The sequence below is a fragment of the Hypomesus nipponensis genome, chromosome 2 (assembly GCF_054491055.1).
Source record: "Hypomesus nipponensis isolate SF chromosome 2, ASM5449105v1, whole genome shotgun sequence".
In the NCBI taxonomy this organism is placed as follows: domain Eukaryota; kingdom Metazoa; phylum Chordata; class Actinopteri; order Osmeriformes; family Osmeridae; genus Hypomesus; species Hypomesus nipponensis.
This window is the reverse complement of record NC_140362.1, coordinates 14,523,157-14,548,603: the sequence shown is the minus strand read 5'-3', so window position 1 is coordinate 14,548,603 and position 25,447 is coordinate 14,523,157. Positions and strand designations below refer to the sequence as shown.

Below are 25,447 nucleotides of genomic sequence, written 5' to 3'. Positions count from 1 at the left end.
CCGGGTCTCCAGTTACAAAGGCGTCGCTGCCCCGCTACACTCAAGAGCCCCTGCGCGCCCCTACGAAACGGACACACGCAGATACACATTGGCGTGTTTACCCTCGCAGCGGGAGAAGAGAAACACGGCCGGCCGTATCTGACGGGGCTGTGTGGGAGTGAGAAGAACCCGTTCCGTCTGGTCCCGAGCAGAGTGAGAGAAAATTTGCTAAGAGTGGAGCAGGAAGCAGGGGGAGAGAGGAGAGAGAGAGATGACTGGAGGCAATACTCTCTGCTGCTCTCTCTCCATTCTTAATGACCTTTGGGAAGCCCAGAGCCCCAGCAGCCTTGGAGAAAGACCAGTGTATACGTTACAGGGATGAACTCTCTAATTTAATCCTTGATCACTGCATTAAAATAGATACAGTTTATGCAATCCTTAATGGCTTAATATGCCACAGGAACCCTCAAAGGGATCATTCATTTCAGATACTTCATACAGGACTAGTATTAAAAAAGCATACACACACACACATGCCTGTTCTCAAGTTACACACCCTGTGATCAAACTAAATGTGGAGCTAATGTTGCAATACAAGTCAAAAGTAATTTAACATTTGTATTTTTACGTCTCTGAATTCATTTTTGTTTGTGTATGTTAGGAGGGTGGAACCGAGTCGCTAGAGACTGATGTGTTCTCAGAGCCGTTGTCTGTGACAGAGAATAAGCAATGGTTTTGTTTAACTTGATTTTCCGGTTGCTAAGCAATGTAATTCTGGTGATTAGAAATGGCTGCGTTCCTAAATTTGGGCACTTACAATCAACAGTCAACAAACTGTTTCAAAACTCAGCACCAATGCTTGTCTCTTAAATTGCTGGGAAAAAATAAGGAGGAGGAGTGGGTTAATCTGAGACTGACTGAGCATGAAAACACACAACACACACACGCTGATGAACACAGTGGTGAAATGGCAACCAGTCTTGTCAAGCAATCCCACTGACATCATCAGCTGAGATAATCAAAGTTTACCATAAATTCAGGGACGAATACCATGACACACCCAAATAACTTCAGCCAATGGCAAGACAATTGTCTTTTATGAGTTGATTGCAAATCCTAGTTATTCCTTGTGCTATCCAATTCCAACATTGTTTTTGAGACTACAATATATTAATTGATAACAAGAGTATTTTAATCCAAAAACAAAAACAAATGTTTTGCATCGTGTTTACCAACTGGCCTGCTGTTCAAAGCGGCCTCTCCCTCATAATGTTAAAGGGAAATAGCACGTTCTTACTTCTTAATCCAATGAATTGGAATTGGAATGGCATGAAAACACGCTGGCATTTGCCTATCCCATTAAAATGCTGGAGGCACCTCTGAGGTTGCCCGAGGGCCTCTGCAGATGCCAGCTCCATGGCGGAGTTGGACTGGGGGTTCGCTTCACTTTACTGTGTGTCTCTGTCTGCACACACACAACCAACTGGCCACGACTCAGACCCATAAAAGTCACAGGGTCGTCCTCCAAATGATCTGAACGGATAAAAGGAAATGCATCCAAAGAAGGCGAGGGGGTTAAATAGCTACTGGGAGGATACTGTAGCTTGTTTGGTTCCAGGCGCGGACAAGCCTTGTTTTAGTGTGGTCATGAATTGAGGACAGTGTAAATCACTCAATAAAATCACCCTCCTTTTTATTTTGAACAGTAATAATTCCGGTTTGACAATAATAATATAATATCGGCTCCTCGTCTACTTCTCATTTCCGGGTGATTTATGGATGTCACTTTGGGCCTTCAAAAAGAAAGAATTTGCAGTGTATGGTAACACTGAATGTGCCAAGTAAAACAATGCAGGTAAAATATGTAGGCTCTTAATTACTGGTTTAGAGGTAGGCTTTTCACTTTAACGTTCCCTTTTAATCAAGCCATTGAGTGAGCCTTCTCTGGGGAGCTATCATGGCTAAGTAGGGGCATCCATCTTCAGCCACTAGCTCATCTGTTGAGAGGTAGTGCTAGCTAGCTAAAGCACTCGGGAGCAATGCTAAATAACTAAAGGAAGGCTAGCAAGTGTAGTTTGAGTACTGAGGGTTAGGACTGGCTATCATTGGGGAGTTAGCTACAGCAAGAACAGTCAAAATAAGAAATGCTGTTACTCAACTGCCAAGCACGGTCAATATATATTAGTAACACAGTTAACTGCCAAGTGTTTACATTATATGAATAAGTGGAGTCAGCAATACAACTAAAACATCTTAATGTAAATCCAGAGGGAACTTCTGTACTGTAAGAAACCCTCACATGGGAAATCTTACATCTGTCTCCATAGGAAGGAGATATACCCATGGAGAGCTTAACTGCTTTTGCAACAATCAGCTTTTAGTCAAGCAGAATCATTTTAGAAGAAATTAATGGGGAGCCTTCAGAAACGAAAATGATTAGTGTATCAAATAGTGTAGATAAAACAATATTTTCCCATCAAGGAATTTCTATGAAATGGATATATCTAAGATGTCAATTTCATTTCTTTGCTAAAGGATGGGGTGCAGGGGAGTGAGGGGGGGGGGGGGGGGGGGGTTGGTTCCTTTGCAAAAAAATCTTCATTAATTCAATTCTAATTTGCCTCTGGTTCCTTTTTCTACTATTGATAGTTCCACTTCTTAATACCCGGATAAGAAAAAAAATCATTGCTATAACTCATTGGAGACGGAGTTGACGATATGATCTAAATATTACCAATGCCAAAAGAAGTGTGAAGTCTGATGAACATTTCAAAAGAACAATTCTTTATGGATCAGCCAAATCTTTTCCACTTTTTAATTAAAAGTAAAGAAAATAGAAGTTAATTATCCTGTAAAGATTAGCTGGTGGGCATCTTTCTGTAAATTACTTCTAATTAAAAGGAAATTGTCAAATGACATTCAAAGCACTGTCCTTTAAAACAGAGACAGGGTTTTTCCCCTCCTAATTCTTGATCTGGCCATGTGAAGCTTACAGCTGGAAGATTAGGGTGGTGCCAGAGCCCGAGACAGAGAACAGGGTCTCTGCTCCCTGGATCCATGCTGCCTCACACACAGGGCCTGCTCTGCAGAGCTGGGTGGCAGGCTGACTGCTGCTCGTGGATGCTCCACGCTTGATGGATCTGAGTGCCTGCTTGATTTACATTGTCAGTGGGTTAGCATGACAGCATGTCATCGCCGCTAACCACCCACACCACCAAGCCCTACCACCCACACAACCACCAACCATCTTCCTCCATCCGTCCCCCCATCACACTTGTGTGTCTGGCGCTGTCCTGTACAGGTGCTCCACTTCCATAAGCTTTTTCATGAAGGACGGGGGTGGCAATTTCACTCTGATTTCATCATCTGTTGCTCCTAGATCTGTCTAATGCACACGGCTCGAACGCAATGTGTTGATGAATGGACCAGAGCAGAAGAGAGAACAGAACAGAGCAGGGTCCCCCTGAGCTGCAGCTAACAGAGCAGCTGTGAGCTGCAGCTAACAATGTTACGCACCAGGCCCTGAGGGGAACCGAGAGGGGGGATTTACACCAATAACACCCCGGAGGACTCGGAAAACCAGGAGCCCTCCCAACACTATAACTCCATCACTTCCTGCGAGCTAGCTGGCAGTGCAGGTAACAATGTTCTGGCAGCAATGCCTCTTTTTGATACTGATAAGTGGGATGTTAGGTCTACATGGCCCACAGTGCTGTCTGGGGGGGGTAGGGGCCCACAAAAATAAAACACAAAATTCAAGACAGTCGTCAATACTCTAGAGGTACTGTAATTAAACCCCACCATGTTATTTTTTGGGGGGAGGAATATCCCTACTGCCACTTTGACAAAAGACTACTTGAAATGTGAAGGAGTAGATAGGTAGGTAGAAAACACTACTCTGAGATAAACTAATTGACTGAGAGAAGGAGGGTAATACAGTGGGCTGAGGTGAATTGAGTCGAGTTTCTCACTTAGTCTTTTGTAAATGAAGGTCTATAAGCTGTAATTACCCTTCAATTTGGGAGCTTCTAACCTACTATAAAGCACAATACAGCTCTGTGTGTGTGTGGGCGGGGCTTTGATCTCCCCTAGAGCGAGAGAGACGGGAACGAAAAGAAGGCTGGAGAGAGGGACGAAGGAATGGAGGGAGGGATGGATGGAGGAATGGATGGAGGAATGGATGGAGGAATGGAGAGAGGAAGGGAGGTATGGAGGGAGCAGAGGATAATGCAAGCAGTGGGGCGCTTTCCTCGGGGATGGAGTGTTCACACAGCAAATGGAAGTGGCACAGCTTTGACCTTTGAGCTGAGTTGAGAGGAGTGAAGGCTCTGTCAAAGTATTCCTTCAGAAATGACAAGTCCCCAGCCTTGACATGCAGGACGGCTGGGAAGCCACAACCTGCTGATCCTTACGCTACAAATGAAGGGATTATAAGGACAACAACCACTGCTCTCCAGTCGACACAGTCTGCTGCTGTTCTGGTGCTGTCCTCATGATCAAGACTGCTTAAGATGTCAAGAATGTCTAATGACTAGATTTGTGGAGTACTCTTTTAAATTAATTGTATAACAAATATTATCAATATTATTATTATTATAGAACATATTTGAATGGAGTTATATAAATTAAGAGGACAGTTATTTTATAAAATTATAATTTTTACTAATGCTTTTACTTAGCTTGTATTTTAAAAACGGTAGTACTGTACAGTGCTGATGCTCCTTGACTCATGGCCTACTGTGACACTCTCCCTCACTTCCTCTCAAAGCCCACAGAGAATAACTCGATAAAAAAAATAGCAAAATATCACAAGCAAATGACTAGTGCTGTGAGAGGAAGCTAGGCAGGAACAAAGACAGGCAGCCGTAATGATAACTTGGCGTGTGTAGCATGTCAATGTGCACCTCCGTTCTAGGGGGCATTCCCCCAGGGCCCCAGGCATCAAAATGATGTCCAAATTATTTTGTGCTCTCTTGCAACACGGCGCGATTATCATATTTACTTCTGGTGCATTATGACAACAGTGATGTTTACACCTGTCTCTCTCAGAAAGGCTAGGTTTGCACTCTCTAATTTAGCCAATGTACAGTATGCATATGAGCTTGTTGGCAGGGATTTAAATTAGGTCAGGAACGGAATACATCAATGGCAACCCATATGTGCATCTTCTTCCTTCTTCTTCCCTCCCGCCCTCCCTCGTCTGCTTTGCTCTGAAGCTTGGCGATGTGGCAGGCTGACGACTGCAGAAGTGTGATATGTGCAAATCACATTTGCAGATGAGCTTGAAACTCCTTTTAATATTCAGATATCATGCATCCCGCACTGCGAGCCTTGCTAAGACCCCGTTCGGGGGAGAAAAGCAAAGATCCACGTCATTAGTGGAATCGTTAGCTCGGTTTACATTTCCCATATTTCCCCAAAATGTACCACCAAGTAAAAAACATAGTCGCTTATCTGTGATAACAATGCAAATTTTGTTCAAAAGCGCATGAAGATTCTGTCAAAATCCAAAGTCGTCTTTCAGGTCTTTTTTTAATACACATGCTCAGATTATTGGCTCTTTCATTTCTCAGTTTTTTCCCTTCTCTGAGGAGTCCCAAGCTTGTGGCTTCTGACGCGGTGAAAAAGGTATGTTTGCCACGAGACGCGGAAACACGTGTCTCTAGGCCCTGCCAATTTCTCATCAAACACACCACAGTGGATGGTGGCTTGGCTGGGCATGAGGACATGAAGACTGAAGCTCACTCTGAGCCACACAGCTCGGTCCAGGCTCCTGTTTACCTGGCTCCACACAGAACACACGCTACCGGTCGGCCATTTTCTCTCCGGGCAAACGGCTCGTTGCAGACAACGACGCCATCATAAGGGTCAAGGCTTGCTTTACAACCTCTCCTCACCAGGAACTGTCACTGTCTGACACCCTGTTTTGTTAAATGTTCGCAGCTTGAACTTTTTTATTGGATGACAGAACGTCACCCCTTGCACCCCCTTCATCTCACCCACCCCCAATTCCCTCCTCATTTCCCAGCGTCTTAGCCTCACACCAAATTTGTCTCTGTGCCATTTTAATTACAGCCAAGGCAATCTTTATGGTGGTATTCTGCGAGAACACCAATCTGCAAAAAAGGTGATAAGTAAGACTGTCAACCAGCTTTGGTATCAGTAATAAACAGACACTTAATTGAATAATTTGACCTAAGAGGCTGATCCAGGGAAACAGCACGCAAGAAAATGTATTTGGAATACAGCAGACAGTTCAGTGTGTTTGCATGATGCCTGCAGTAGGAAAACACAGGGACTTTGGCTGGTTGCCCGACACTCACCAACACGGGCTATGGTGAGTCTTTACCACCCTGATAAGTGAGCCTGTGGTATCCTGGAAGCAGTGAGATGTGTGTGTGTGTGTGTGTGTAGTGGGGGCTGGGATGGGGGTGGTGCTATGTGAGTCTGAATGCGTGTGCGCATGTTGTATAACCTGTGTGTGTGTATGTGTGTAAGAGCGGGTCTACTATAGCAACGTGCCAACCGCTATGAGTCCTGCTCCAGCCACATGGACCCCCCCCCCCCCACTCTCCTCCCCCCACCCCTCCTCCTCCCCCCTGTAAGATGTCCGCAGCATCTTAAAGACAATGACTCCTTCCTGTTTAAGGATAGCTGTCATAGAACGATGGCTCTGATTCAACACTGCAGCAGGTTTGCACAGGCCCCTGATAAAGAGAGCAGGATAAAGCCTCTCCACAGTTCAACGCTGATTTGACTGTCTGCTGGCATCATGTTTTGAGCAGGAGAGAGACTATTTGCAGATGCAGCAGAGTTATCAATCCAAACAGACTCACAGGCCGGGTCCAATGTCACTTCTCCTCATTATGTTAATGGTTAATGCATGCAAATGAAAACATTCCAGCAATTTGATTTCTTTGAAGATAGTTTGCATATTGTCTTAGCCATAATGATGCTACACTTTCTGCCCAGCTTCGATTTATGCAAGGCTAGTTGGTTCATTTTTATCAGCAGCGAGTTCATTTCGAGGGCTACTGGAATGTGTTTTTCCCTTCCCCTCACTATTTAACTAATTAGGATTCAGGTACCATAAGCAGATTTTTCACGCTATTGGTGTTTTTCTTAATTAAGAAACAAATGAATTCTCCCCAGCAAAATAGATGGAACAACGGGATAGGGTGCCAGAGGCCAGATGCACCAGCTCTTAATTAGAAGTCACTCTATTGTCTGAGGTTTTTTAATGAAGCTCCAATCTAAATGGATATCAAATAAGAGAAGAAGAAGAAGGGGTGGGGGGGGGAGCCGGCCATTTATAATAATAAGGAAATAAAGATAATGAAAGACAATAGATATGCACTGGTGGCTTTGGCATACACCTACTGTTGAGTCAATGTGGTGCACTTGTAACCTTACGGTGAGACCCATTTGAACAGTGCTGCCCCCCCTACCCCCCCCCCCTCCCCCCACCACCACCCACAACCCACCCTCCCCACACCTCTGTCCCCTGCTCCCTCCAGCAATGTTAAGCCAGGCTGGCCAAAACACAAACTCCCTTTTCAACTTCTCATCAAAGGTGCAGGTTTCATTACCTGCTGGGATGGCTATCAACAAACTCTTTCTGGAACTGTTGCAACTGTCAATTCTCCTTCTCAGATTAAGTCCCACTAAACTGGGAGACTGCTGGGTGCATAATTATCATCAAAATCATTTTTGATGCGCTGGGCGTTCGGGAGTTTAAAAAACGAATACAACTTTCTTATTAGCTTTTTTTAATTTACCCCCGGCAAAGAGTTGAGAACATTTAACAGTTGCAGCTGTTGGACATTTTAATGAGCATTTCAGGTAAATCACATAAAAAAAACTTAGACGCACATGCTCTAAAGTCACACACTCACACACACAAACACACACACCCCACACTCTATGGCCGGAACAAAAGAAAACTTCACTCCTGGTTTTTTAAGCGGATTTGAAAGAGGAATTTGTGTGAAGCCCAATCATTTGGGTCAGCTTGCTGGAGCTGTGTTGGTGGCTCAAGGCGATAGCATCGGGGCTGTTTTGACTGAAATAAAAAACCGTAGCATGCCCACATGTGCTGCCAACCCCATCAGTTCTTCTTCAGACGGCATGGCTTAGGAGCTCCCTGAGGATGGACACAAGCCCAGTGATACCAGGCCCAGTCACCATCTTGTCCAGGCCAAGCTTCCCCCTCGTGCCCAGGGGCTGTGCCATCAATGCCATGACTTGTGCCAGACTGGATCCAACCCAGCAATCCATTTCAAAGGCTTTTTTCTTTATGGATCAGGTATGCTGTCTGATACTCCTTTCCCTTTGTAATGTGCCGTGTCAAAGGCGAGCTCAGCCGGACTTTAAAGTCATATAGTCGTTTTTTCCTCCTTTCATTTGGGTAGAACATATAATTGATTCCCGAGTTTCCAAATGTCAAGTTAGAAGAGATTAGTAATATATATTTTTTTAAAGACTTAAAATCGACTGTGAGAACGGTGTGTTAGATGATTTGGAAGGTATCTGTTATTTGAGCCTTCATTGAGAAGTCAGGCATTCATTTCCAATAAACAAGTGCTTTAAGTGATTCTGGGACCATAATAATCCCCCCGGGAATTTTCTGTGCACAGTAGTAGCACTCTCTTAATTACCCTCATGATCTGATCTCAAAGAGGAAACTCAACAATGTCAACGTTTAGTTCTAACCCTACAACATTGCTTACAGCATGTAATGAATTTCAAAATATCTCCCCAGACCTTCATTAAATACAGCATCTATTTATGGAGAGGGTTCAGGAGAAATCCATTTGTTTGTGTGCTCGTTATTACCGCTTTTCCAGCACACAGTTCACAGAGTGCAAGATGATCTTTTCCAAGGAAGTAACTTCCTTATTAAAAAGTCACATTTTAAACACCTCTACTTATCCCCAAATTACCATAATCCCCTCTCTGTTGCTTTCTCTCATTTACAGCCCGACTTGTTTATTTATATCTGCGAATGAGATTAGAGATTAGAGATTACCTACTGCAGGCACATGAATAGCGATCAAAGACAGCGAGGGATAATGTAAGTCTTTCAGTGATTTCTCAGCTCTTTTTCAAATGTGTCGGTGGAGCCCTAGAACAATACAGGGAGGCTGCGCTCCACGTAGTGTGACAACAACGATCCAGAATCCACAGGGACGGAGCGTGTGTAAACACTCCGGCTGAACGCGGGACGCACCGGCAACGAGTGTCCTCCACAGCTCCAGAACACGATCAGCTTTGATCCTGACAGGGAGCTGCTAGGAGAGCAATCAGTTCAACCCGATGACATCAGTCATCCAGTAATTACAATGGCTAAGGGGAAGTTTGAATGGGCCTTTCTAAGAGAAAAAAAAATTAAATGTTTAAAGTGTGTTTTTTTGTTTTGTTTCTATCTGTACAAGTCAGAGAATTGTTCAGACAGACAAGGGTAGGATCCCTCGTCAGAGCATTGCTTATTATACAGAGACACGGAGGGGGAATGTGACAAAGTATCCTGCTACTGATTTATGAGTAACACTACGACAACTGATTTGTCTCCTTCTGTCTGTCGCTGGAGGAGAGCAGTCGTCTGTCCAATTATCAGCACCAAGGATGGCCAGAGCTGGTCTTCCTGACAAATGAAGACAGCAAAATGTGCTAAAAGAGTTACAGTATAAGTGGACTTGCTGTCACACCAGAAAAAAAAAAGATAAACATCAAGTTAAAAACCCACCCAAGTGTAAAAAATTGCTCCAAAAAATGAACAGGAATATCAGTTTTGACAAACACAAGGGGAAAAAAAGAAGAAAAAAAACTTTTGAAGGAGCAGATTTCGACTGATCTTGAGCCGGTTGCCTAATTATTTATCCTGCTAGCTTTATGGCTCTCATTAATTTCCCCTCTCTTTACCTTCCATTGAAAGTCTGAAGTCCCCCTGCATCTGGTGCTGATAACGTTGGGGTCTAGGCTGCCTGGCTGCCTCCTCCCTTCCCACCCACAGAAAAGGAGAGCTCTTACATAGAGACCCACAGGATAATGGTATTAGAAATAGCACTGTGCGCCTTAAACCCCAGGCAGACGAGCAGCTCAAATGGGAAGCCAGTGTTGTTGGGAATTTGTTGAGCTGCATCTCTTAATTCAGTGAAATCTTTAGCGAGCTTACTGTATCTTTCTCTCTCTCACCATCTCGCTCTGTGTGTGTCTCTCTCTCTCTGTAAAGCAGTGGGAAAAGATGCAGTACTAGGAGGGAGAAGAAAGACAGAGATTGAGAAACAGAAAGAGAGAGAGAGAGATTCAGGCAACACATACAGTCACCCTTTACAAACTCCTCTTCTTTACGAAATAGAGGCTTCAAAGATCTGGAAAGCACGGGCCTGACTGGTGGTACAGTGAGATCACACCCCAACCGGGCAAGGCCAAGGGCATCTGCCACTCCCTCATGTCCCAATCTGGAGCCTCACACCCTGACCTCCTTAGCTCCACTGAACCCCCTGCCCTCTCCACTACCATCATCACAAACCCTCTTGTCTCAATCTGGAAGCACACACCCTGGCTACCCTCCCCCTGCCCCTTACCCCCTGAACACCCTATACCCTCCTGCCGCCATACCTCCTGGCTCTCCTGCTATCCTTCCACTCTGGTCCTCAATGCCACTGCCCCTTTCCCCGTGGCCCGATGAGCTAGGCCTTGTGCATCTCTACCCCCTGGTCTCCAGGCCCCTGCCCTGCCCCTGCTGCAGGCAGAAGACAGAGCAGCACCCAGACCCTGCGCCTGCACTCCAGACACCCACCAACCACAGAAGGAGTGAACCGGCCAATCAATTGGCGCCTTTTCACAGAAGAAACCAAGCAGGGCTGAATTGATAAAGTTGGTGTAACTGTCACACTTTTAAACTCTGTAGGGGGAAGAAAACGTCTGCAAAGCAAATACAGTCCCCGTTTCAGTACTTCAAACAGCGTGATGGCGACAGCCTACATAGACAGTAAAAAGCGTCATTCTGTAAAACGCCTGGGAAAGTTCTAAAGAGTATGGACTGGTTTCTTTCATGTTTGCCTTTCCAAGACCCAAACCATTCTCTCTTCTACAATTTAAAAGGAAATGAACACAGCACTCTTTGCAGGCATGGGAATTTGAACAGTTTAGAGCGTATCAGGACGGCCATTTTCTTTTGGTATTTTTCTCTTGACCTGTGAAACTCTGTCCACAGTCTCCTAAAACTCTCAAAGCATCATAAAAGCAAAAAAAACAAGCACATTTGCATTCCATTCAAGACGCATTTGAAACTAAAACCTCTTTCAACACACATGGCATTTCAACAAACTCTTTGACAGTTTGGATTTAAATGGACGTTTGCTTTCCGATAGATATAAACAACACCTTAGAGTTGCTCCTCAAACGACTGATTAGTAACACTTAGAGGACATGACCGCCTGTGTCCAAACTACTGACTGAAGAACCCCTAACTGACTTCCTCCTTTCCCCCATAATGCCCCTGTGTCTCTGGCCAGCCAGGCGAGCAGGACGCAGAGCGCTCCTGGGTAATGGGTCTGGCCAGTCAAGATAAAGAAGCCCCTGATGAGATGAACCATGCGAGGCCAGAGAGGGCTGCCTCTCCCTGACACCGGATAGAAGGAGGCAGCGGAGAGGAGGAAGACGGGGAAAGGCTTTCTAGGTGACTCGGCCGGTTCCTTGACCTCTCTGCCTTAGAGATGGATGCTGGATACACTGACTCCCTGGTCTGTGTAATCACTCTCCTAGGCTCTTGGCTCTTCCCAGTCCTCCCCTGGTCTCCCAGTCGCCCAGTCATCCAGTCTGACACCCGCTCGCCCTCTCACCCGCTCACTCACTCAAACACTCACCGCGCTAAGAAACAGACCTGAGATTTAGTGAAGAGTACTCCCCACTTCCCCCACTCCCCACTCCCCATCACCACCAATGTTGTCTCTTTTGTTATTTGCCCCCCCCCCCCAATCTTCAGACATGTACTTTACCCTGCTGCTGTTGAGCTGGTCAATATACATCACCTCCCCCGCGGATTACACCTCTTATCTCAAATGATATTCAATAAAGTATGACCGCAGAAACAGCAAGTGGAGTGTCCCTGGATCGGGCTCTTGCTGTAGGAGGAGGAGGAGAAGAAGGAGAAGAAGAAGAAGAAAAAAACACTTCATTGGAATTAAGATCCAAGTCAAGATAACACCTGAGGCAACAGCGTTATGATTCCTGTTACAGCCCGTGTCTTGGACTTTACACTAACTCTTGGGGACTAAACGAGTGTGTGTGCGTGTGTGACTGTGTGTGTGTGACTGTGTGTGTGTGCTGTTTCACACAGACCCCATGGGTGTAATGGGATGCCTCTTTGAAAGATATAGAAAGACCCCCCAACAGAATTCACACATAAAGAATGGGTTAGGCTGTCTGAGGTCTGTGGGTGAGCACGTTTGAATTTGTACGTTTATAAACTCATTTATGTTGACTTAATGCTCATCCTAGACCAAAAAAACACACACACACACACGATAGCGTGCACACACTAGACACACACACACTTTGGAGAGACCAGGGGTTTGCTGGGGAGGTAAGGGAGTCTACAATGCTCAACTGTTTAACTAACAGGGCTTAGTTGAACAGCCCTTCTCTCTACCAGTGAAGTCCACGCTTCCCAATCTAATCACTGCAGTGTTTCTCTTGGGGAAGGAAATGATAGAGATTTGAGAGGGATGGAAGAGAGAGGGACAGGGGCTTGCGAGGAGTGTGGGGTCTGTCTAAGCTATCACACACACACATTACAAATACACCCACCCACATGCACGCTCACACACACACACACACACACACACACACACACACACACACACACACACTGTATAAGTACATCCTCATTAGCCCGCCCGTGTTGGAGGGGTATCAAAAAGCAATCAACACTCCATCCCTGACGAGCTCAGCGACAGAGACACTCACATTGTGGATGGAAAGATGATGTGGAGCTGGACCCAGAAGCAGCTTTCCAACCACCCCCCCACCCCTCTCTTATAACACCGCGCAATCACAAGCCATTATGCACAGATCGGAACCCCAAAGCCACAGGACGGGGGCGAAAAAATCCCGGCAGTCGATCGTTCGAAACCCAGGCTGTGATGGGGTCATGTCCCTCTTCCAGCCCTGACAGCAGGGTGGGATGAGAAGAGTCACACTGGCACGCTGTTGTAGTGCTCGAGCCGAGGGAGGATGCAGTGGCTCTGAATCAGTTAAAAGAGAAGAGGTATGCCCCGTAGCATTGCTAAGTCTGAAATGCTCACACTGCAAATTTTGGATAATCAGTCACCGGATGAGCCGAACAACCAAACATACAGATTCCTCTGTCTGAATATGATTTGTGGTGATTCCCAATGATCTGTGTTCAATTGAGTACCTACAAATATTCCAAACGCAATGATCTGAGCCGGTATCTACCTCTCCTAACAAGCGGAGCAGGCGGACGCATATATGAAGCCCATGCAGGCCTAATGGCTCGCGATCACTCCCAGGTTCCAGGAGAAGACCGCGGCGCACAAAGACGATCCGCTAGGAACGCAGCAAAAGGGACTCTGTATCAACATCTTATCTTCAAAGGACTGGGCAGAGGCTCTGGGGAACCATGCCACCACACACACACACACACACACACAGAGAGAGAGAGAGAGATAGAGAGAGAGAGAGAGAGAGAGAGAGAGAGAGAGAGAGAGAGAGAGAGAGAGAGAGAGAGAGAGAGAGAGAGAGGGAGAGAGAGAGAGAGAGAGAGAGAGAGAGAGAGAGAGAGAGAGAGAGAGAGAGAGAGAGAGAGAGAGAGAGAGAGGGAGGGAGGGAGAGAGAGAGAGAGAGAGAGAGAGAGAGAGAGACAGAGAGAGACAGAGAGAGACAGAGGGAGGGGGGGATTTGGAGGCCGGGATCTCTCGGCTCTCGCCCAGGCCTGGACCCTCTTCTCCAGCTCGCCCGCGGAGAACAGGCAGGGTTCCTGCAGACGCGGCACGACATCAGTGAGCTGATCCCCCCCCCCCTCCGCTGCCTGCCTGCCCGCTCGCTTCCTGGCCCCGGCTACGCAGGGCTGGGGATCTGAACTCAACTTAGACACAGAGTTTTCACATTTCACAGATGGCCGGGAGAGGCTTTGCGTAAAGAGAGTCGGGGGGGGGGGGGGGGTGGTGGGGGGAGTGGCAGCGAGGAGAGGAGAGGAGCGCGGAGGAGAGGAGCCTCCGACGCAGGAGCGAAGGCTGATTTCACACCGTGCTAGAGTGCGCTGAAGCAGGCGGCAGCTAATCCACTGACTGAGAGGAAGGCCCGGAGCCATTCCACCACCGGCCGCCATCTCCCCCCACAAAGCCATAAATGGTGCATTATACAACTGGGCTGCAGAGACGGTAGAGACACTGCTGATATGCTGATAGGGGCTGGACAAAGACCACAGCAGCCACAGGACTGAGGTTACAGAGCACACACACATATCACCCCCCATGCATGCACACCCCTCTACTGTGCTGCACAGTTACTGTACTAGTGTACCTGTTCAGGATGGGAATCCATTGTTGATCCCCAATATAAACCTAATGTCTATAACCTCTTAGTTCAGTGAACATTATGCTCAGCTGTATTATTGCAAAACAAAAAAACAGCAAGGGTGAGGATTATTTTATTCCAGAAAATGCCTATCTATAAAAGTTACTAGGCAGGTCCTGAGGAGTCTTTGAACTTATGAAAGGCAATCATTTGAATGAAAGGAGACAGAAATATACAAACATGTGGGAATTTAAATAAATTACCACAAAGAAATCTGGGGGAGGCAGTGAATTATGCCATGATAAGGCCCAGGCAGACGAAGCCTCCGAATGAGATGTTTTACATGAAACGAACAGCATTTTAGATTACAAAGCTGTCCTGTTTAGACACAAAGCCAGCTGGGTTGATATCACATTGGGGGGAAAAGTAAGTCAAAGATAAGTTGGGAGTTGTTATAGTCGAGAATATTGGCTTTTCTGAATTAGGAACATTGTATGATGTAAGTCATTGATAAATATAGTCCATTACTCTGCTGAGCGTTCCATTAAATCCCTCTTGAGAAACATACTCTCCGATTCGAGCACTCCAACATCTCTACAATAGTATGGACATTGCTAGGTCAAACCATGAGGGATAATTACACTAATTAGGCTTCTTCTTTATTCTCCTAAAGTCTTTGACGCGAAGGTTGTCATTTCAACCACTTCAGACAAACAAAGACTTGCTGTCTCCTGCTAATAGACATCCCTACCAGATCAGAATGATCTCGGCCTAATCCCTTTATTGTCACGTTACATCCAGTGAACACCACTGTACCCCCCCCCCCCACCCTTCCTCAAATGAAACCTGATGAACCAAACAGATCAGCTGCAGTTGGGCTGAATGTGTATTTGCATAGCCACTTCATCATGAGTGTGAGACCTTGATCTTCAGTTCTTTAGACAAATCTTCTGGTCACGTCTATGGAGTCCACCAGAGAGAGAGAGGGGGGGGGGGGATTTGCTTAGTAAGAGCCGAGTATTTACTATAAAAGTGCAGCTTCCAAGTACATTCCGAGCTAACTCGATGTCACGGTGGCTTGGCGTATCTAAGTGACACATTCTGGATCACAACATCCCAAAACACTGACGTCCTCATGGTGCCCCCCGCTCTTTCTCTCTCTCTCTGAGGTCGACAGAGAGGGGACTGGGGATGAGATAACACTTTGGGGCTTGCATTTGTTTACAGTACGCACCCAATCACGCTCCACGTTTGATCCAAGCACAACCACAGACAGGCAGACTCCATTTCAAGAAAACTTCCACCGGTTCAGTGGTGCACACTGGGTTATCTCATCGAACTAACAATAACAGATTCACTCACAATCGATGGAGTTGTTTATGCGATTCAACCCAAAGGGGAATCTAACTGGCAGACAACGGGGATGACACCTCTCAGTCCAGTCTGCCGGAGCAGTCTGTCAGCCTGTCTGTGTGGAAGGTCCTTCCTCCGTTTTCAATCATACGATGCAAGATTAGTGCAACAGGACATTCGAAACTGGGACCGTGTGTCTGTCTACAAAGCTTAGCCACATATTACAGTTTGTCAAAGCATGCTATCAAAAAATGGGGAGAGAGGGGGAGACGGTGAGAGAGAGATAGAGAGAGGGGGAGAGAAGCCATTGACCTTTGTGTCCTTCATATTTGCCTACCTCCGCCCCCCCCCCCTCCCCCTTCGACCAAATCTAAAGACCGGAATCTTCTGATCCCAAACTAAACTGTCAGCTGTCTGTGATGGAGGCCAGGGCAGACATCTATCAATCAGTTTTTTTTTTTTTCTATCAGAGGGGCCCTATTTTTCCTGTTTAGCTCTGGCTTATCATCTGACCCAGTTCTTATCGTGTTTCTGAAGCTTAAGAAACTTGATTATGGCCAAATGTGTGTCTCTGGGAATCCCAGCCTCTTGCTTCACACTACTTCCTGGGCAGGGTGTGTGCGAGTGAAGCATTGGATGACACTGCTCTAACAATAACAATCAGATGCATAGGTTTGACACTTTATATACTGCACTTACTACTTTCCAGACTATAATACGTTGTCTGTGTGTCTAACTCCATAATCATGGCTTCCATAAGGAAGAAGCTGTGGTGTTACCTCAGATTAAAAAGAAAAAGTGATCCCATGAGTATGTTAGCTGGTCAAAGCACTAGCTCAATGTCACCAGCCTTTGCAATTACTGGATAAGAATTCTCTGAAATGCAAGGAAAATGTGATGCTTGATCCTCATTCTTGAATAGTACTTTGACTCCAATGTTCATTGTACGTTTCTAGTAATTGGAGGGGATGATGCGTTTAGGGACCTGTCAATCATCACTGTCAGCCAATCAAACTCAAACCCCTATTTTGATTTGCGTAGAGTCACTAAAATTTAATCGATCAACACCAATGAGAGTCAATGGACACATTATGGTTATTTGTGTTCATGCTACTCATCAGCCCTCTCTCATCCCTGGACGTAAGCTGGGCTGTCAACGCCATCACAGGCTTGGGAACGCCGCAAATCAAAACACAGCCTCTTTAAAGTATTAAAACATGTTTTGAAGTTTGTTTTATATTTTTGGCACATTTGACATAAATTGGTTATCTGTTTGCAAAGCTTAGTCATTAGTGATTTTCCAGTGAACCCTTGAGATGGAGTCTGTGTTTGCCCCGCGTCGTGCAGTTATGCTGATGTACAAATTGAAGTGAAAGGCCTATTACTTAATCCCCTGTTTCCACCTATCCTTTAACTATGACGCCTGGCGTGTTTTATCCTAATGCCCGACAAATGCAAAGTTGTGCCTCTCACTGCCCGCCACAAACACGCCGGCTGTAAGTCCTGCCAAGCGGCTGATTTAAACCTAGCATCTAATAAAGCTTCATTTTCTGCCGTGCCAACTCACATTTTGTTGGAAAAAAAAAAACCTAACGTTCGTTAAATCCCCCCTTTTCAGACGGCTATTGAAGATGAAAACAAAACAAGTGGTTCATTCCTGGGCAGAGGAGCATGGGAGTATAGGTGGTTGGTTTGTTACATCACGTTCACTGCACTCTGTAGCATCCAAAAATGCTATAGCCCAGTCTCAATTATGCCTCTATGGTGAGAAAAATTGCTCATACAATAACTTACTCCTTATCAATAAAAGTCAACTTGATCAAACCTAATCTGTAGAAAATAATAAATGAGAAATAGGCCTAGATTCCCCCCCCCCCCCCCCAAGCATTGCAAGATTGGGAATTCCACTGTGGACATGACAATTCTACAGTAGACTGGAACTAAGGAGCGTTTCATTTGTGGGGGGGGGCAGTGTTCTGTTCCCTCATACCTATGGATGAGCCATAGGAGCACGACACAGCACATGACAAGGCCCATCTCCCTATCCCTGATACCGTCAGGACTTCACACGCCAACCAACACAACTGCGCTATCTAGATCGGCCTCAGAAAATGTCCCTTAATTGAGCAATATCTCCATGTGAGATAACTGTGCACCAACCTGGTGAAAGGGACTGTGCAAGTCAAATGAAAGAATTCATGATGTGTCTGCCTGCCTGCCTGCCTCCCCCCACCCTCACCATTTCCCCTCCTGGCAGGGGCCAAATAGAGAATGTTAAATGTGGCAATTATGTCCTGAAGGCAAAGAGAAGAGGGGGGGGGGTTGTTGGAAGCGGCGGGGGGGGGGGGGGGGGCAGCAGGCGTGTCTGGGCTCCAGGGCTGAGGACCATCCCACAGCTGATGAGCCTGGTTGTTAGAAGCCGTCAGCGGCAGAGCCCTGGTCTCCACATGCCACACCAGCCTCCCCTCAACGCCTCACATCGCTGTCACACAATGGTTGCTAGGCTCCTTTTCAGTACAGCCTTGCTTTTTCTGAACAAGAGGAACACAAAGACACATCCTGTCGATATACATAACCGGCAGCACCACAGCCTGATTAAACATAATTATGCCGAAAAAGTACATGACAGTAGTCTTGGAGCCCTTCTCTATATATCTGCATATGGCAGACAGACAGTTGTAGACAGATAAATGGCCAAAGTGGTTCATTTAGGTCTGACCAAATGGATGGATCTGTGGCGTGCATGAGCAGCATGGAAGGCCCACAGCTTTACTGTGACCCAGCAGTAGAAGAGTCTGTGTCCCACCAGCTCGTGGTCTCAGAGGTGTAGGAGTCACCATGCAGAGAGGAGCCAGGATGTGGAGAAGAATCTGTTAACATTCTGTGGCTTAGGCTACAGGAAACTGACCCCCCTCCCCTGCGTGCACACACACACACACACACACACACAAACAGTCTTCTATACAGACATACTCCATTGTGACACCTCTGATAATCAAAGCTTTGTCTGGGTCTTAAAAGGACGTACTTGAACAACAGCTGGACCAAAGGACCTCCTCAGTAATGGCCTCTGGACATCAATATTTAAATCTCACATCTCTCTCCTGATTACACGCCGCCTTTCTCTTTTTTCTCTCTCTCTGCCCGAACAACAAGGGTGGGGGGGAAGCCAAAATCAATGATCTCAGAGTGTAAACTAGATTCCTAAGCAGTTTGCCACTCTCTGCAGCAAGATAAGATAAACTCTCTCTGACCTAAGAGATGAAGTTGCCATGACGATCAGGGAGTCCACTTTCTCTATTGATATTTTGCTGATGTTACAACAAATGGAACCAGATCCGGACCCAGATAAGGGTGATTAATTAATACCAATATTGATCCCTACAAGCAGGAGACAAGGCTATTAACTCCAAGGCTGAAAGTCAATTGTTACCTGGGGCTAAATGAGCATCATTGATATCAAATCTAAATAAACAAAGGCAAACAACAGATTTAACACAATGCAAATAAGTAGTGATGTTGGGTGGGACATTATCCATCTGAAATTGAAATTCCTAGATATTGTATTATGCAGTTGTATACCTGAAAATGATAGTAAAACTCTATCATAAGTGTTGATTTAATCAAAGAATCTGTTTTCTCTAACATCTCCTTTGGCAACAAGCATGAAGGGCAAAGACAAAGATGTGTAACCGCAGTAACTGGAATAATAATGGTGGTGGAATTCAGGAAAGAGGAAGATAGAGAGGAAACGCAAGGAGGAAGTGACCTTTCACCTCTGCTGAAGTGCCGGACCTGCCCACAGTTTACACTGTCGCCCAGGCTTTAGAAAGAGCGCAGAGCCACACTACACCCCCTCCCCCCCAACCCTTCCTCACCATGCCAACCCCAGATCATCCTACCACACATCCACTTGCACGCCGTGTTTTCGACAAAGGAAATAGTCGTGTCCTCACCCTTTAAAATCCTGGGGGGTCACGGCGCACACTCCACATCCACTCCGATGCGAGGAAACATTCCTGTTCAGTGACACCGTTAAAACAAGCCACTTTAAAATAACTGTGGGGGGGGGGGCAAGCAGCATGTGACACGTTTACATGCTGAGTGGCGTGGAAAGCTTCAGAAAGAGAGTTTAGGAGTGAAATACGAGGCCTTCAGCTAAGAAGACGATGCAGCAGCATAACACAAGCTGTTATTGGCTGGGAACAGATGTTGGGAGACGCTGGCATCCACCAACTCCTCGTCATGTGACAGGAATCGAAGAGGAGCTCCGGAGACGAATCCGCGTGATTGTCAGGCCCGGCACACGAAAGAGAGAGAAAAAAAAAAAACGACCACTCTTAAACACACCAGGGCTGCCTTCCAAACGGCTGCGATGTCCCTCGAGACATCTGACCGCCTGAGTTGGTTTACAAGTGGACTCTATGGGACTGGGTGAAATACAATTCCACACCACTGAGATAACATGCTTGAGACTGCATGGACAGGACCACTCCATGTTTCCTTTCAAGAGGGAGAACTGAGAATATTGAACCCAAAGGCAACAGTCCCACCCACTCTTAGGCAAGCATGGAGGCATGGCACAAACACACATGCACACACACAAGGCAGTCAATTCAATAAGCACTCCCCTTATCCCATACCAATGTAAGTTGCTACTGATAATCGTTCCCTTCTGAGATATAAATGTCACCTGATATGACTATACTGTACTGAGTGTTGACGCTAAACCATGTCTAATCATGCTACAGAGCTACAAACCCACATGCGGTACAGACTGGAGGCCCTGTGTTGATGACAGTACACGCAGTGCTGAGATCCAGCTTGAGGTCTTCTTCCCAGGCAAACACAACAAACAAAAGAGATGTTCTTTGTCTAGAACCTGGCCAGCTCCCTGTCTGTCGTGGACCCTGGTCAGGAGAATACTTTGAAAAGGGAGGGCAGAGAGCTTATTTCACCACTCTGTACTGGCCCCAACACAACAGCTCCATTCAACCAGCATTGCAGATGGAAAGATTGTTATCTACGGCATAGATTTGTCCTGGCCATTTGGCAGAATTCACGGCACTTTTGAAACTCTTATACTACTTCCGTACAACCTGTAGGTTTCATTACAGTAAAGGGTTAGCATCTTGTCATCTAATCGTGTGGCTGTTGTACGAGAGCAACACACACCACCCACACTGTGGCTGCTGGAGTCAGTGAGTTATCCTGGAGAGAGGAGAGGCCTTTTAGGGTCCAACAAGCCACGCGGAGAGATCCAGGGAGCAGTATGTGTTGTCCCACGGTGCGCCCAAGACAACCGTTAAGGGGCGAGCACTACGTCAGTGTAATAAGAACATCTCACACAGGTCGTGTGCACGTCACACTCCCTCAGGAGGCGCCTGCCAGACGCCCATAAACAACACCGGGAAGGCCTCTCCTTCCATCATGCACCGTCTCCCCTCTGCGCCACCAAACTTTGGGGGGCAATTTTACAGAAAAATTACTCGGGAGAGGCCCGGATTCAATTCAGCGGGTTCATATCTTTCCCTCCTATTAAGCTTCAAAATGTAGCACTCTCCGGTAGGAGCCGAGGTATGGATACAACCGGGAGCCCTGGAGAGGAGAGGAGGGGGGAGAGGGAGGAGAGGAGGAGAGGAGAGGGGGATGGAGGACAGGACAGGAGAGGGGGAGGGTGGAAGAAAGCAGCGGGAGGAAGGCGAGGGAGGAGAGAAGCATTGGGAGGCAGAGGAGAAGAGGTTGAGGCAAGGAGGAGGAGAGGACAGGAGGGGAGAGGGGGAGGTAGGCAAAGGAGGAGAGGAGAGGGTGAGGAAGGGGGAGCAGCAGAGATGGGAGGACAGGAGGACAAGGAGCTCGGAGGAATTCACACATCATATTACGGCTAATCGCAATCCGCAGAGCATCAGCGATATTTTCATCATTTCTGTCAAATGCAGCTGACCTGTCTTGGTGTGGCGACTAACAATCTGGGCCATTTATTGGCATATTGGCACAGGGTGATAAGGCTAAAAACAACAGCAGCTAGCAGCTGGGCCAGGGAGATGGCCTGATAACATTGATATGTGCTCCCACACAAAACACCTTCAGCCATATCTGCTCTCTCTATCAAACTCTTATTACAATAAAAGCGTAGTGGGTTTTTCACTTTCTGGGGAGAGCAAAGGAGGAGGGGTGAGGACACGGAGAGGAAGGAAATATAGAAGAAGAAAAAGAAGAAGAGAAAGAAGAAGAAGGAGAAAAAAAAATCAGATGTAACGTTTCTGAGAAAAAAAACAAGAGGGGAAAATACATAATTTATCACTGCATTATCTGGACATCCAGGCAGCCTAATCAAGAAGCTCTGAGTGACTATTTTTGCCTTATCATCCAAAGTGCTGGAAACGGAGAAGGAATTATCAGCCAGCTGCAGATTGCTGGGTTGGAATTTTAATGGTAATAATCTGGTTTCTGATGGTATATCTCCTCTCCTTATCTATCCCATTATCAGGCCTTATCTCACCAGTCATCGGAGCAAATTAATGGTGCTCTTTCAGCATCGCCTTTTTATCTGTGCTCAGAGAGCACCCAAGGGGAAAGAATAAGCAAAATATTAAAATACTGCATAAATCACAATTTTAGATAACAGTCCAATGTATGCAGTGGGGTGGGGAGGGGTGGGGGGAGGCGGGGGGACTGTGCCCAACAACCTTTTTGTCCTTTAGCATGACTGTCTGTGCTGACTTTCTGTGCCTGGCCTCCCTGGCCCTTCCTGTACTATCCAGGGCTAGGGGAGATCCAGGCTACCCATGACCTTTCTGATTTCTAACTGGGGCTTTATTTTAATGCTGAACACACATGCTCCACATTAACACGATCTTACACATGACATACTAATTCAGATAAGCTCGGGTCACAGCAAGAGAATACTGGTATCAATGCCTCTCTCTCTCCCTCCAAGCTTTGCTTGACAACAAAATTTAGAGGCTACCTCTGGATTGGTCCATTTATAAGTGTGTCGTCATAGAGTGGGTGCTCACTTATTTTCTGCATGGGTTAATGACACTTGCATTGCTCTGAGATTCATCGACACATAGCTCCTTTAAATGTCTGATCGTGGCACAACAGCAAAATGACTAACATTGGTCCATAAAATCGTTGTTTCAAACCAAAATAAATTAGATACACCCAACAGCTTCACAGAATGATTCAATTCTATAACCAAAAAAACAAATATGTTTAGGTGTTTCAAATCATTAAATTAAATGAACTCTACCTAAACTGGTAAACCCCCCAAAAAGACACAAAAAAACCTGTTGAAAATCAAAATTAAATTTATACAATAAAACACAATTCAAATATTGCTCAGAGGTAAAAAACAGAAACAAATTATTTATCATTGACTCCATCTCTAAGGATTAAAGATCAATCCTAAACAGACACATAGACACACACAAGTACAGGCATGCACACAGACACACACATCCATCGATATTTTTAAGCTTTAGTGCTCAGGCGTTATGTCACTGATCAGCAATTACTGAAACAAACAACACATAACAGCTCATGTTTTTGTGTGTCTAGCAAAAACAACTTCAGCCACATAGTACTGAGAGAAGAGGACTATCAGCCAAACGACATCTACAAGCACCCACATGGTCTCATTCCAGCTCTTCAGATAAACCCGTCACTGACCAAGCACACAGGTTTCTGCTGAACTATAATGACAACATAGAGACCCTGTCCGCTTACTGTATGCTATATACGTGTGTGTGTGTGTGTGGGTGTGGGTGTGTGTGTGTCTTATTTTTCCTACAGGCCTTTACTATAACTACAGAAAAATGAACAGGATTGGACTTTTCAAGATGTGAGTACCACTGTGTATAAAATAATGGTGTACTTACACAGAGCTATAGTCAATTAAATTCCGATTAAATTAACTGCATTTTAATTTAAGAACGCCTTACATATTGTGACTTAAATAACCATTGGAATAATATATACAAAGTACAATTGTCTTGAATAAACACAGCAACAAATAAAGTTTCAGAGAACAAAGTACAATCAATAACATTCTTTTGTTTTCTATCTTGATAATACAAAGCAGAGTATTCAATCATTAAGATATAGCAACAAGCACAGTTTGCACAAATCACACAAATGTATAATTTCCATATTGCAACATTCTTAAAATGTAGTATGTGGAATTATTAAGTCACTAATATTAAGTCACAAAAACTTTTACTATAATACTGTGTGTAACTGTGGAAATGTGTGTGTGTGTGTGTGCGTGTGTGTGTGTGTGTGTGTGTGTGTGTGTGTGTGTGTGTGTGTGTGTGTGTGTGTGTGTGTGTGTGTGTGTGTGTGTGTGTGTGTGTGTGTGTGTGTGTGTGAAAGAGAGATGATGTGTATTTTACTTTGATTGTGTTCGAGTGTGTTCAACAATTCTGAATGTCATAACACTGATATTATAATTTGTTAATGAATATGGATTGCATCAACAATTACCCATAATTTCATCGTAGTCCACGATGTTATGACACAATGTTTGAATAATTCTGTTATAATGTTCTTTCAATTCCTCTAACTGATCTCATAAACATAAAACATGGTAGCTACATTTTTCTATTGTATGACAAAATGGTACAATGTTTATTTATGTAAAGGTTTTACTGTCTCTCCACCTTGACAATATTATGACAACATCAAATCCGTTAATTAGCTTTGCTTCATCTCTAATAGCCACCTCCACCTTTACCAAGAGTAAAGCTTTTGTATCTTTCTCTTATAAAAGTTGACAACACCAGGACAACTTTTGACTACACGTCATGTAATTTGCACAATGGATTACAAAAACATTATTTCACAGACAAAAGTCCAAACCAGGACAAAAATGTCTAATTACAATAGCAAGAATACCGTTACCTATACGCACCACGCGCTATCAATTTAGCGATTTGGCAATTGTCCTCTCCCAAGTAATCCAATAATAGCAGTAACTTACCCAATTCCACGAACTGAAACAGGCTTTAAGCTATAATAACACAGCAAAACTAATATAAAAACTTACGTTTAATTTGCCGTGGGTTGCTCTGCTTCCTTCGGGACATGCCTACTCTGCGCTGGTCAGACGATCCAGGTGTAGCACTGATAGATCGATAGGTTTTGGTTCATCCAAGCGCCGGTAGGGTTAGTGATGGAATTGAGAAAGAAAAGGTGACGAATTCTGGACACTCTTTTTCACACAGTCTGTCGCTCCGTCTCTTTCCTTTATCTTTCTCTGCTCTTGTTGGCTTTCTCTTTAACCGTCTCACTCTCTCTCTCTCTCACTCACTCTTTCTCAGTGGTGTAGTGCGAGATGAGGCTGCACTACGCTGCGATCCACACGGAACTGACTGAGGAGGTGAAAGCGTTTCGCGCTTTTGTTTGAAGATAAGGTTTGTGCCTCCCCGGGTACCGTAGAAACAGCGTCTGAACTTGACTTGGCAAGTGCTTCCAAAATATTTATCAATATTAATACTAACTTTTTGAATGATAAATTAATTATTAAAGAACTGTGTTGTTTACCTGCAAATTAATATAGACCATAGCC

General features: G+C 45.4%; 1 protein-coding gene across 1 annotated transcript in view; it reads right to left on the bottom strand.

Moving 5' to 3' along the window:
- The window catches only part of zfpm2a (zinc finger protein, FOG family member 2a), a 107,329-nt gene extending 82,173 nt beyond the window's left edge, over positions 1-25,156 (bottom strand). Inside the window, exon 1 of the mRNA XM_084707974.1 lies at positions 24,926-25,156. Within this exon, the coding sequence (XP_084564100.1) occupies positions 24,926-24,965 (40 nt within the window). The 5' untranslated portion in view covers positions 24,966-25,156. The remainder of the gene's footprint in view (positions 1-24,925) is intronic.
- Between the last annotated feature and the right edge of the window lie 291 nt (positions 25,157-25,447).